Raw genomic sequence first — 15,004 nt, 5'->3', positions numbered from 1 at the left:
TAACTTGAAATTTAAACAAACTCTTCAAATAGCTCAGAAGCCAAAGTAAATAGTATAAAATAAATTTTATAAAAGTTATAAAATATTCAATATTTTCCTGGAGGAGGAAACGGCAACCCATTCCAGTACTCTTGCTGTAAAAAAATCCCATGGACAGAGGAGCCTGGTGGGCTACAATCCATGGGGTCGCAAAGATTCAGACACAACTGAGCAACTGAACAACACAACATTAGACTTAGGGAAAACCATTCAGTATAATTCAAGCTCAGAATATTTTAAAAATTATGGGGAATTCCGTGGTAGTCCAGTGGTTACGACTATACACTCTCACTCAATCCCTGGTAGGGAACTAAGATTCCACATCACATAAGCCAAACACTGTGGGAAAAAAAAAAAACATTAGGAATAGAAGGGTATTTTCTTAGCTTAATAAATGAAAATCTTACATCCAATATTTTATTAGGTTGAAATATATGAAATTGTCATTGCGTTTTAAAGTCAAAAACGAATCCACTGACAGCATTTTCGTAAGATTCAATCTAATACTTGTGACTTCAGCATAACTTAAATAAAATGACAAGTATATATATGTACTGTTATTCCCACTACTTAACACTGTACTAGTCAAGACATAAGTAAGAACAAGAAAAAAGATTGTACAGAAGTCAAAACTGACTTTGTCTGTAAACATGATTTTCTACATAGAAAATCCAAATAATTTATATGAGATTTCAACAATGTTGCTGAATTCAAAATATGCAAGGACATGTACAGAAATGTTCATAGGAGCACAATTTCTAATATTACAAAATTGGAAAAAAATGAAAATGTCGTCAACAATAGAATGGACATAGAGAAAAGGAATAGTTTTCCAAGATCAGTTCAGTTCAGTCACTCAGTCTCAGTCATGTCTGACCCTTTGGGATCCCACGGACTGCAGCACACCAGGCTTCCCTGTCCACCATCAACTCCTGTAGCTTGCTCAAACTCATGTCCATCGAGTCAGTGATGCCATCCAACATTCTCATCCCCTGTTGTCCCCTTCTCTTCCTACCTTCAATCTTTCCCAGTATCAGGGTCTTTTCCAATGAGTCAGTTCTTCGCATCAAGTGGCCATAGTATTGGAGCTTCAGCTTCAGCATCAGTCCTTCCAATGAATATTCAGGACTGATTTACTTCAGAATGCACTGGTTTGATCTGCTTGCAGTCCAAGGGACTTGCAAGTGTCTTCTCTAACACAACAGTTCAAAAGCATCAGTTCTTCAGTGCTCAGCTTTCTTTACAGTTCAAACCCCACACCTGTACGAGACTACTGAAAAAAACATGCTTTGACTAGATGAACCTTTGTCGCGAAAGTAATGTCTCTGCTTTTTAATATGCTGTCTAGGTTGGTCATAGCTTTTCTATCAAGGAGCAAGCGAACTTTAATTTTATGATGTAGTCACCATCTGCAGTGATTTTGGAGCCGAAGAAAATAAAGTATCTCACTGTTTCCATTGTTTCCCCATTTATTTGCCATGAAGTGATGGGACCACATGCCATCATCTTAGTTTTCTGAATGTTGAGTTTTAAGCCAACTTTTTCACTCTCCTCTTTCACTTTCATCAAGAAGCTCTTTAGTTCTTATTTGCTTTCTGCCATAAGAGTGGTGTCATCTGCATATCTGAAGTTACAGATATTTCTCCCTCCAATCTTGATTCCAGCTTCTACTTCAATCAGCCTGGCATTTTGCATTCTGTACTCTGCATATAAGTTAAAAAAGCAGGGTAACAATATACAGCCTTGACGTACTCCTTTCCCAATTTGGAACCAGTCCATTACTCCATGTCCAGTTCTAACTGTTGCTTCTTGACCTGCGTACAGATTTCCCAGGAGGCAGGTAAGGTAATCTGGTATACCCCTCTCTTGAAGAATTTTCCACAGTTTGTTGTGACTCACACAGACAAAGGCTTTGGTATAGTCAATGAAGCAGAAGTAGATGTCTTTTCTGGAACTCTCTTGCTTTTTCTGTGATCCAATGGATGTTGGCAATTTGATCTCTGGTTCCCCAGTCTTTTCTAAATCCAGCTTCATGGTTCATGTACTGTTGAAGCCTTGCTTGGAGAATTTTGAGCGTTACTTTGCTATTGTGTGAGATGAGTACAGGTGTGCAGTAGTTTGAGTATTCTTGGGCAATGCCTTTCTTTGGGATTGGAATGAAAACTGACCTTTTCCAGTCCTGTGGCCACTGCTGAGTTTTCCAAATTTGCTGGCATACTGAGTGCAGCACTTTCACAGCATCATCTTTTAGGATTTGAAATAACTCAACTGGAATTCCCTCACTTCCACTAGTTTTGTTGGTAGTGATGGTTCCTAAGATCTATTTGACTTCACATTACAGGATATCTGGCTCTAAGTGAGTGATCACACCATTGGGGTTATCTGGGTCATTAAGATCTTTTTGTATAGTTCTTCAGTGAATTCTTGGACCTCTTCTTAACATCTTCTGCTTCTGATAGGTCTATACCAGTTCTATCCTTTACTGTGTCCATCTTTGCATGAAATGTTCCCTTGGTATCTCTTAAGTTTTTGAGGAAACTCTAGTCTTTCCCATTCTATTGTTTTCCTCTATTTATTTGCACTGATCACTGAAAAAGGCTTTCTTATCTCTCCTTACTACTCTTTGGAACTCTGCATTCAGATGGGTATATCTTTCCTTTTCTCCTTTGCCTTTCACTTCTCTTCTTTCCTAAGCTATTTGTAAGGCCTCCTCAGACAACCATTTTGCCTTTTTGCATTTCTTTTTCTTGGGAATAGTCTTGATCACTGCCTCCTGTACAATGTCACGAGCCTCTGTCCATATTTCTTCAGGTGCTCTATCAGATCTAATCCTGTGAATCTATTTGTCACTTCCACTGTATAGTCACTGAGTTAGACAAGGCTGGTGGTCCATGTGATCAGATTGGTTAGTTTTCTGTGATTGTGGTTTTCATTCTGACTGCCCTCTGATGGAGAAGGATAAGAGGCTTATAGAAGTTTCTTGATGGGAGAGACTGACTGAGGGGGAAACTGGGTCTTGTTCTGATGGGCAGGGCCATGCTCAGTAAATCTTTAATCCAATTTTCTGATGGCCAGGGCTGTGTTCCCTCCCTGTTGTTTCACCTGAGGCCAAACTATGGTGGAGGTAATGAAGATAAGGCAACCTCCTTCAAAAGGTCCCACGAAAATATTGCTGCATGCCCTCAACGCTGCAGCAAGCTACCGCCCATCCACACCTCTGCCAGAGTCTCCTGAACACTCATGGGCAAGTCTGGGTCAGTCTCTTGTGGGGTCACTGCTCCTTTCTCCTGGGTCCTGGTGGGCACAAGGTTTTGTTTGTGCCCTCCAAGAGTCTGTTTCTTCAGTCCTGTGTAAGTTCTGCCGGCTCTATGGTGGGGTTAATGGTGACCTTCTCCAAGAGGGCTTATGCCATACCCAGGTCTACTGTACCCAGAGCCCCTGCTGACCCATATCTTTGCAGGAGACACTCAGACACAGTTCTGGCTCAGTCTCTGTGGGGTCTCTGGGTCCTGGTGCACACAACGTTTGTTTGAACCCTCCGAGTGTCTCTGGCAGGTATGGGGTTTGATTCTGAACATGATTTCACCCCTCTTATTGTCCTGATGGAGGTTCTCCTTTGCCCTTGGACATGAGGTAACTTTTTTGGTGGGATCCAACATTCTCCTGTTGATGGTTGTTCAGCAGCAAGTTGTAATTTTGGAGTTCTCACAGGAGAAGATGAGTGCACGTCCTTCTACTCTGCCATCTTGAGAACTATGAGCCATGCCATGTAGGGCCACCCAAGACAGACAGGTCATGGTGGAGAGGTCTGACAGAATGTGCTCCACTGGAGAAGGGAATGGCAAACCTCTTCAGTATTCTTGCCTTGAGAACCCCATGAACAGTATGAAAAGGCAAAAAGATAGGACACTGAAAGATTAACTCCCCAGGTCGGTAGGTGCACAATATGCTACTGGAGATCAGTGGAGAAATAACTCCAGAAACAGCGACGAGACAGAGACACAGTAAAAACAATACCAGCTGTGGATGTGACTAGTGATGGAAGTAAAGTCCAATGCTGGAAAGAGCAACATTTCATACCAACCTGGAATGTTAGGTCCATGAATCAAGGCAAACTGGAAGTGGTCAAACAGGAGATGACAGGAGTGCACATAGACATTCTAGGAATCAGCGAACTAAGATGGACTGAAATGGGTGAATTTAACTCAGGTGACCATTATATCTACTACTGTGGGCAGGAATCCCTTAGAAGAAATGGAGTAGCCATCATAGTCAACAAAAGAGTCTGAAATGCAGTACTTGGATGCAATCTCAGAAACGACAGAATGATCTCTGTTCGTTTGCAAGGCAAACCATTCAATATCACGGTAATCCAAGTCTATGCCCTGACCAGTAACGCTGAAGAAGCTGAAGTTGAACGGTTCTATGAAGACCTACAAGACCTCCTAGAACTTACACCCAAAAAAGATGTCCTTTTCATTATAGGGGACTGGAATGCAAAAGTAGGAAGTCAAGAAACACCTGGCGTAACAGCCAAGTTTGGCCTTGGAGTACAGAATGAAGCAGGGCAAAGGCTAATAGAGTTTTGCCACGAGAACGCACTGGTAATAGCAAACACCCTATTCCAACAACACAAGAGAAGACTCTACATGTGGACATCACCAGATGGTCAACACCGAAATCAGAATGATTATATTCTTTGTAGCCAAAGATGGAGAAGCTCTATACAGTCAGCAAAAACAAGACCAGGAGCAGACTGTGGCTCAGATCATGAACTGCTTATTGCCAAATTCAGACTTAAATTGAAGAAAGTAGGGAAAACCACTAGACCATTCAGGTATGACCTAGATCAAATCCCTTATGAGTATACAGTAGAAGTGACAAATAGATTTAAGGGACTAGACCTGATAGACAGAGTGCCTGACGAACTATGGACAGAGGTTTGTGACATTGTACAGGAGACAGGGATCAAGAAAATCCCCATGGAAAAGAAATGCAAAAAAGCAAAATGGCTGTCTGAGGAGGCCTTACAGATAGCTGGGAAGAGAAGAGAAGCAAAAAGCAAAGGAGAAAAGGAAAGATATTCCCATCTCAATGCAGAGTTCCAAAGACTAGCAAGGAGAGATAAGAAAGCCTTCCTCAGCGATCAGTGCAAAGAAATAGAGGAAAACAACAGATTGGGAAAGACTAGAGGTCTCTTCAAGAAAATTAGAGATACCAAAGGAACATTTCATGTAAAGATAGGCTCGATAAAGGACAGAAATGGTATGGACCTAACAGAAGCAGAAGATATTAAGAAGAGATGGCAAGAATACACAGAAGAACTATACAAAAAAGATCTTCACGACCCAGATAATCACGATGGCGTGATCACTCACCTAGAGCCACACATCCTGGAATGTGAAGTCAAGTGGGCCTTGGAAAGCATCACTACGAACAAAGCTAGTGGAGGTGATGGAATTCCAGTTGAGCTATTTTAAATCCTCAAAGGTGATGCTGTGAAAGTGCTGCACTTGATATGCCAGCAAATTTGGAAAACTCAGCAGTGGCCACAGGACTGGAAAAGGTCAGTTTTCGTTCCAATCCCAGAGAAAGGCAATGCCAAAGAATGTTCAAACTACCACACAATTGCACTCATCTCACATGCTAGTAAAGTAATGCTCAAAATTCTCCAAGCCAGGCTTCATCAATACGTGAACCATGAACTTCCAGATGTTCAAGCTGGTTTTAGAAAAGGCAGAGGAACGAGAGATCAAATTGCCAATATCCGCTGGATCATCGAAAAAGCAAGAGAGTTCCAGAAAAACATCTATTTCTGCTTTATTGACTATGCCAAAGCCTTTGACTGTGTGGATCACAATAAACTGTGGAAAATTCTGAAAGAGATGGGCATACCAGACCATCTGACCTGTCTCTTGAGAAAGCTGTATGCAGGTCAGGAAGCAACAGTTAGAACTGGACATGGAACAACAGACTGGTTCCAAATAGGAAAAGGAGTACGTCAAGGCTGTATATTGTCACCCTGCTTATTTAACTTATATGCAGAGTACATCATGAGAAACGCTGGGCTGGAAGAAACAAAAGCTGGAATCAAGATTGCCAGGAGAAATATCAATAACCTCAGATATGCGGATGACACCACCCTTATGGCAAAGAGTGAAGAAGAACTAAAGAGCCTCTTGATGAAGGTGAAGGAGGAGAGTGAAAAAGTTGGCTTAAAGCTCAACGTTCAGAAAACTAAGATCATGGCATCTGGTCCCGTCACTCCATGGGAAATAGATGGGGAAACAGTGGAAACAGTGTCAGACTTTATTTTTTTGGGCTCCAGAATCACTGCTGATAGCCTCCTCCGCTGGTCCTTCCTTTTCTGCAGCCATGAAATTAAAAGACGCTTACTCCTTGGAAGGAAGGTTATGGCCAACCTAGATAGCATATTTAAAAGCAGAGACATTACTTTGCCAACAAAAGTCCGTCTAGTCAAGGCTATGGTTTTTCCAGTGGTCATGTATGGATGTGAGAGTTGGATGGTGAAGAAAGCTGAGCACCGCAGAATTGATGCCTTTGAACTGTGGTGTTGGAGAAGACTCTTGAGAGTCCCTTGGACTGCAAGGAGATCCAACCAGTCCATCCTAAAGGAGATCAGTCCTGGCTGTTCATTGGAAGGACTGATGTTGAAGCTGAAACTCCAATACTTTGGCCACCTCATGCGAAGGGTTGACTCATTGGAAAAGACCCTAATGCTGGGTAGGATTGGGGGCGGGAGGAGAAGGGGACGACAGAGGATGAGATGGTTGGATGGCATCACCGACTCGATGAACATGGGTTTGGGTAGACTCCGGGAGTTGGTGATGGACAGAGAGGCCTGGCGTGCTGCAATTCATGGGGTTCCAAAGAGTTGGACACGACTGAGCGACTGAACTGAACTGAACTGAATGTAAACAATATGGCCGCTATAATTAATAATACTGTACTGTATACTTGAATGTTGCTAAGAAAGTAAATCTTAACTGTTCTCAACACAAAAAAGAATGGCAACTATGTGACAGGATGGATATAGTAGCTAATATTTTGGTAGCAATCATTTTGCAATTTATAAACATAAGTCAACATACTGTACACTTTAAACGTACATAATGCTATGTGTCAATTATGTATCAATAAAGTTGGAGAAGAGACAATAGAAAGGATAAAGAATTATTGCTTCACATGACAACATGGATGAATTCTCACAAAGAAGTCACATAAAAAAGTGGAAGGAGACAGGGAGTGAAAGGAGGGAGAGAGAAAGAGAGACAGAGAAATTGACATTACAAGTTCAAAATACGTTGAGATAGAAGTCAAGATAGTAGTTACCTCTGGGAAGAGAAGAGGGGAGGTGGAGTAGCCGGAAGGAATGGAGCACAAGGAAGCAACCTGGAGTGCTGACAATATTCTAACTATCCATCTGGGTGGTAATTATACACTTTGTATATGTACACTTTCTAAATATATGCTGTAGTTCCATAAAAAGTTAAGGACTCGGTAGCATTCTTTATCAGCAACAACAACAACAACAAAAAGAACAAAGAAAATGAAAACAAAAGGCATTACTAAAAAGTAAAGTGAAGATCTTTGAAATTTACATTACATATAACCAACAAGTTATATGGTGATTTGTCATAGAAGCCCTACGAAACTAACACAATTCCCTAAGACTCAATAGTTTCATTTCTAAACCTCTACCCTAGAGCACTGGATGTCTCTAAGATCCAAAATCCTGCTTTTACAACTAACATTTTGCAGTTTACCTATACCTGTAACTGAAAAAATAAACCAATGCCAAAACTAAAAAAAACACAGAAATACTTTATAATTACATATTTCTATGTGTAAATGCTGAGACAGGACTACGCTTGAAGATACACTCTTTGCATCTATTCACAGAATCAGCATGAACTGGTCAGTTTCAAACGCTGAATGCTAGGTGTCACCTACTGGCAACTTAATTTAAGCAGAGCTGCCAGTGATGCCATGATTTTCTGAAAAAGTAAACTCTTAACAGAGTTCCAAACAAAACAAAGTACACTCTTTTCTCACTTTACATGGTAATTGCATCACTGGAAAAGTCACTGTACTTAAAACTCCCCCCCCCACACACACACACAAAGGTCTGTGTTTATACATAAAACAGAGTTAGATTCTTAATCTCTAATCATTATAAACAGGCTTTCATATATATATAGATAGATAGATATTCAAGGGAACATTCAAGTCATGTAGAATACCAGACAATTAATACCAATAGAAACCTCACACACACACAACGCAACTACTATGGCAAACAAAGGTAGCCCAACAAATTTCTTAGAATTCTCCCTAGGCAACAGTACTAGCCTTGAGAACAACAGATTCATGGACACAAGATATGTACGAATATTCTCACTGCAATGCTATTTGTAATATTCAAAAAGAGGAACACTGGTAGTTAAAAGTCCATCAATAGGGGAAAAAGAATTAAATCTCTCATGCAAACATACAGCATTATGCAACAATCAGGGCTTCCTAGGTAGTTCAGCGGTAAAGAATCTGCCTGCCAATGCAGGAGATGCGGGTTCTATCCCTGGGTTGGGAAGATCCCCTGGAGAAGGAAATGGCAATCCACTCTAGTATTCTTGCCTGGGAAATCCCATGGAGAGAGGAGCCAGGTGGGCTATAGTCCATGGAATCACAAAAACATCAGGCATGACTCAGCAACTGAACAACAACAACAACAAAATGTTAACAATTAAGGAAATGAACTAGATTTGCAAGAATTAACACTGATGAATTTCAGAAACAGTGAAGTGGAAAAACAGATTTGGAGAAGGACACCTACGGTATTTCCTGCAGTCTATGGGACCACAAAAAGTTGGACACGACTTGGCAACTAAACAACAACAACCTACAGTATTATACCATTTGTGTAAGATTTTAAAACAGAGCAATAGTATACAGATTATGTAGGCGTACACAAATATGTAGCAAACGTAAAAAACCTGAATGAAAAGAAAACAGTCCAACTTCAGGATATTGATTATGTTACCTCTAGGAAGGGAGGGAGGAAAACTGGACTCAGAAAGAGGTGCAAAAGGGCCTTAAACTAATCTGTAACACTTTCTTAAAAACAAAAATCTTCAGGAAATGTAAAATGAGCATTTATTAAATCAGAGTGGGGAAAGATCACAGTATTTAGATTTTCTTTTTCTGTAATTCTGAAGTACTTTACAGGCAAAGTTTTAAAAAGTCTGTATTCCAGGGAAAATACCAACTGCAGCATAAGTGAGTAAGGAAACCAGATAACCATCACAGATGATCAGATGAATAGTGATAGAAAAGGACCTAGATCTCTCTGCTTCAATGTTATCAATAATTTGAGTGAGGTAACAAGGTGAGGTAAATACAGAGAAGAAAAAATGGGAATTACATAATACTGACTAACCCCAAACTGACACTATTCAGGTAAAGCAAATTGGCTGGTTTTACTGCCCAGGCATTGGGCTTTACTCTCATATCTCCAATTTCCTCTGTCTATGTCCCTAAAAAAAAAAATCTCATGGAAACTACACTACTGAATAAGAAGAAGGTAGAGAGAAGCAGCAGCAAATATACTTTTTTATATCACATTTGTCTCAAATATCAAAAGTGTAGTGATAGGAAATATAATTTTTGGCTGCTCTTTAAAATTGAGTTACTTGGCATATTACATCATTCTCCCAAGATTCCCTGAGAAAAGTCACACTTTCTTTCCCAGCAATATATTTTCTCTCAAATCTTGGTTCTGTTGAGCAACTCAAAATATTGTGTTATACACCACAACCTTTCATGTTTACTCATTTTTGCTCTCATATTATCATAGTATCAAAGATGAGACTGCCACAGATACAAGACTGCAACAAAAAATAAACATGGAAAGGGGAGAAGAAAATGAAGTGCCACATTTTCAATAAGCAAGTAGAAATTAAACACCTAATTTCCAGTTTAGAAGAGCAAATTAAATGTCACCACAATGGTAAAAAAAAATCAGCCAATAACATGGGATATTCTGTATCCGAGTCTGGTCTCCATAGCATAATGTGCATAAGAAGACTTTTTCAGGAATGAATGTGCATAGTAGCTTTATCCAAGACAGTCACAACCTGGTAACAACCCAAATAATCAACAGTAAAGAGAAGGCATAAACATGTTGTGGTGTACAACAAAATCTGGTGTGAACCATATGATAGAAATCTGGTGTGAACCATATATATCTATGATATATATAACCATATATATGGTTATACCGTATATAACCATATAACCATATGATAGCTACTACACAGTATAAAGGGATAACTACTGATAAGCACAGCAACATGGATGAGTCTCAAAAATACAACGAGCACGAGAAGCTCACGGGAAATATTATGCACTATATAGCTCATTTACTATGAAGCTCAAGTACTGGCAAACTAATCTGTAGTGAGTGACAGAAATCAGAGTAAGTGTTCCCTTTGTACAGGGCTTAAAAGGAGGAACAAGGGAATTTACTGGGGTGCTGCAAGAGTTCTAAACCTTGATCTGAATAATGGTTATATAATAGTTATATAATATATATAATGGTTATATACATAGTATCTGAATTTATCTAAAGCCACAAAAGAAAAGTCATTGTGTAAATGAAAAAGTAGAACGGCTTTATATTAAAATGCACTAAAATGATCTAACAACCAAATGCAACATGTAAACTTTGACTGGATCCTGGTTTGGAAAAGCAAACTATACGAGTCATTTCTGTGACAAGGAGGAAAACCTGAAAGCGGACTAGATACTAAGAAAGCATCGATAATTATCATAGGTGTGATAATAGTATTGAGGTTATGTAGAACAACGTCCTTATTTTTAGAACACATATACTAGGAGTCTCATAGCAACAATTCTGTCATATTTTAGCAAAAAAAAAATTATTATACATACACAAATGTACAGATATATCCAACTAATGAACAGAGGTCATGGGATATAGTTATTCATTGTACTATTCTCTCAACTCTGTATGTTTGAAAAATGTCAATAAAAAATTGAGAGGGAAAAGAAGATGTCAACCTTTTTAGATCTTGAGTGATCTTCAGGATACATTATACAAAGTATAAAAGCAAAGTGCAGAGTAGCTTATGTAATATGCTATCTATCATGAAGGAAAGGAAGGAAAGTAAAAAATATATATGGGAAGGGGCAGTGTACTGTGTGTGTGTATACCTATTGAGATTATATTACAAAAGGAAATACTAGAAGAATCAATAAAAATGGTTTCTTATAGCAGATGAAAATAGATGGAAAATATATTTGAATAGGGCTGGAAGTGAGAGTTCTCAGAACGTATTATTTTATACAGTTTTGATTTTTAACCCATAAATGTACAAGAATTGAATTAAACAGAAAAAAAATGAAATTGAAAAGATGTTAAAAATATCTTTGCTCATATAATTCCTCTATTCAATCAAAGCCAAATCAAGCTTGTTTAACCTATATGATTATTAACAGTCTTTGTTTTTATTTTTTTTGCTCCTTCTGAGCATCAGAGTAATTTAATGGGGCTTTTGCTGGTCAGAAATCTTAGCCTCTTGCTGCAGATCTGCCCCTAAAAATAGTCATGCTATTTTCTCATCTGTAAAAAAAAAAAATAATACTAATCCAATGAAAGCTAAGATTTCTTAGAACTGTAAAATTCTTGATTCAAATGTTTGTTGAAAAAAAATACGCATGTTTCCACATGCATAATTTCTTAAGCCACGATGAACAACAAAGTTCCACTGTATAGTCATTCACTTTCCCTCTGATAATACTGGAGAGAAAGGCTAGTGAAATAACTTTTCTCTCTCCAACCCCTTCAGGCAGTAGTCAGTTACCACAAAGCACTGATACTTCCTCTAAGCAAGACTGGATTGGCCAAGGAAGGGATGCAACAGCCAGCCCATCAGGCAGCCGCTCTCTCTCGGCAGGCTGCTAAACTCCATTGGTCAGCAGAGGAGGAAGCAGCCAGTCACAAAGTCTAGAGAGGATGAACTCCAGAGTTTTACTAACTGCCAAGCAGTTCAGGAAGCTTTGTGTATTCTTTTGCCAAATGAATCCTCCGTTACAGAGAGGCTGCCAAACTCTGGCAGCTGTGGGATTAAAAAAGCATCTGAAACCAAAACTACAGAGTCTCTGACATTGCAGGGAGTAAAATCTCTGCAGCCTTAAACATAAAACAAGAGAACCAGAAACTTCACTCCTGCCTCACACTCTGCCCTACCCGGCCTTCCTTTCCTTAAGACCCAGCAAAAGACGTAAAACAGTCCTGTGATTTCCCTGGAGGTTTCAGGGACTGTGCCTCACTGGCCTCAATGAAATGTGAGGAAGGACAAACAGGAAAGCAGGGGATGCTTTCAGAGAGGTTGGAGCAGGGGTAGCCTCGACTGCAGGGTGTGCAGGAAGGAAGTGGGGAGGGCTCCTTGGTGCAGCACGCAGGGAAGTTACTGGCTATGTAAAGTATTAAAACACACTACACACCCATACACCCATACACACACACACAGTTGTGTGTGTGCTGAGAAATAAAAGGAGAGCTGAGAAATAAAGACTGAGAAATAAAAGGACTTAAAGAAGAAGGAAAAAAAAAAAGGACTGAAGGAGGAGGAATTGTGTTTCCAAACTGCTTACAGGTCTAAAACAGAGGTATGGAAAGACTTCGGGGTGGATTTCCTCTAGAAGAGAGAAACTGGGGCTTTCATCTTAAGAGGAGAATGGAGGGTTCTGTAAAGAATGAGGGGGAAGGAGATCAAAACCCCTTGGAAGGGCCTATGAGATTATTCAGAGGGATGGTGTTTGCTCAGAGCTTGGAGAGGTCCAGGGCCCTTCTCTGAAGGAAGGACACGGGAGTTCCCTGCCTCAGCTGGGTTTCCACAGCAAGGTCGGGGACAGGGCCTTCTTTGACATCTCTTCCGTAGGGTTGCAGGTCATCTCCAGCAAGTTGAGAGAATGAGTAGTTTCCTCTTAAAGTTGGTGCCTTTCTTGGAGTGAAGAGAAGGATAAGGGATCCCTCTCAATATTGGGCGAGTTTGGGGACTGCAGGAACCTGAAATGGTTTCTGAGGGGTGGCCCTGGGGGGGCGGGCGGTGGAGATGGCAAGCTGCTGCGCTCAATGATGGTTGTGGGGTGTGGGGATTCCACTTTGGAGATTTGAGAGGAAAGGCCCCTTCACTAATCAGAAGCTTGCCAACCAGTCCGAACGAATCCACCAGCACTGATTTGAGAGGAAATCCATCCCCGAGTCCCCGCCCCCTAAGACTGGGGAGAACTCAGGTCAGTAATAATCTCTCACGAAAAGAACAGGAGCCGAAAAGAGGAATTTTTAAAAGAAACCTCTGCCCCCACCCCCAATCCACTGGAAAGTTAAGCATGTGGAGAGGAGGACTTTCAAAAGTGGTTTATAAAGGATTTGAAGAAACTCGAACTGGAAGCTGAGAGGAAGTTAGGGGAGCTGAGGGGTGGGGATCAGACCTCTGTGTGGCTGGAGTGGGAGAGCATTCGTGATTTTTGAGGCTGAGGAAGACCCAAGTGACACGGGGTCAGGGCTCCATAGGGATGACTCGGAGGGTGGAGGAAGTTTCTAGGTGAACCGGAGTTCTCGGAAGTGAACGGAGGCGGGGTCCCGAGTAAATTTCCGAGGCTCACGACACCCGGGCGGCGGCGGTAGGGGCGCGACCAGTACTCACAGAGCGGATCTCCAGCGCCAGGGCGCATTGCAACGCCTTCACCTTCGGCATCCGGCTGGGGTTGGGGCGGCGAGGACAGACCCCGGCCGCGGACCCGAGGGAGGCGAGGAGACGCAGGGCGGGGCGGGGACGGGGAGGAGACGAGGTGGCGGCGGCGGTGACGGCTGTGGCCCCCAGGCCGGGGCCCGCGGTCCAGCCTGGGTCCCGCCCGAGCAGCAGCGGTGCGCGGGGCGCGGACTCGTTGTCATAGCAGCCGGGAGGGGCGGGGCCGGAAGAGGAGCCCGGCGGGAACGCGCTGGAGCCGCCGCTCGAGTACGAGCACCTGGGGGCGGGGCTTGGCGAACGCCGGGAGGGGCGGGGCCGCAAGAGGAGGCGGGGCTGCCGAAGAGGCGGGGTGGGCGGGGCAGTTCGTCTGTGACGTCAAACTATGGGCCCAAAGCCAGAGGAAGAAGAGAATAGCTGTATTAATAGGACAGTGTGCAGGGCAGGGAGGTGGACTCAAGAGCCCTGAGTTCCAGCGTGGCAATGGCAACTTGTGCTAGTGGCGTCTCCAACTATTAAGAATAATAATGGTTTTTCGTTTTCTTATTTGAATTTCACAATATAGTTTTCAAAGCCAGCATGAGAAAACAAGGTTGGAGAAGATCCTTGTTCAATTCAAAGTTATAACCAAGACTGGACCTCAAGAGCTTTCATGTAAAACTCTGGTTCCTCCCTGAGAAGATAGTTGTCAGTCAAATCACCTATCTCTTCCTAATCTCCTATTCTGTGACTTTTTTGTTACTGCATCCCCCTTCCCTTCAAGGATTCATGTCTAATCACTGTGTATGATTCCCAGAGTATATTGTTTTAAATTGTTTGAAATTGAACTGTCAGTGAAGTGCCAACAGTGTTTATTGTTTTAAATTGAACTGTCAATGAAGTGCCTATAAATCTAGTTGTGAAGCACCTCAGCCATAGACTGTCAAAGATAAAAGAATCTAAGATTTTGCTCAAACCAATCATTTTAAAACCATGTTTAGGGTAAAATTTAATCTCTGGTTCCTCAGCTTTTCTAAGTCTAGCTTGAACAACTGGAAGTTCATGGTTCACATACTGTTGAAGCTTGGCTTGGAGAATTTTGAGAATTGCTTTACTAGCATGTGAGATGAGTACAATTGTGCAGTGGTTTGAACATTCTTTAACATTGCCTTTTTTGGGGATTGAAATGAAAA

General features: G+C 41.5%; 1 protein-coding gene across 7 annotated transcripts in view; it reads right to left on the bottom strand.

The window, feature by feature from the left end:
• SPATA6 (spermatogenesis associated 6) overlaps positions 1–14,010 on the bottom strand; it is a 152,722-nt gene extending 138,712 nt beyond the window's left edge. For 6 of the 7 annotated variants that reach the window (XM_081485157.1, XM_081485158.1, XM_081485160.1 and 3 more), the window contains exon 1: positions 13,791–14,010. Coding sequence is in view for 3 of the 7 variants with exons in the window: in XM_081485154.1 (XP_081341280.1) it covers positions 13,791–13,841 (51 nt within the window). In the remaining 4 variants the exon portion in view is untranslated. Of the gene's footprint in view, positions 1–13,754 lie in introns of all 7 variants that reach the window. The other variant, XM_081485159.1, reaches the window with a different exon arrangement.
• Between the last annotated feature and the right edge of the window lie 994 nt (positions 14,011–15,004).

Source organism: Giraffa tippelskirchi, chromosome 5, assembly GCF_054371585.1.
Source record: "Giraffa tippelskirchi isolate mGirTip1 chromosome 5, T2T-mGirTip1v1.2.pri, whole genome shotgun sequence".
Classification (NCBI taxonomy): Eukaryota; Metazoa; Chordata; class Mammalia; order Artiodactyla; family Giraffidae; genus Giraffa; species Giraffa tippelskirchi.
This window is presented reverse-complemented; position numbering and strand designations above follow the sequence as displayed.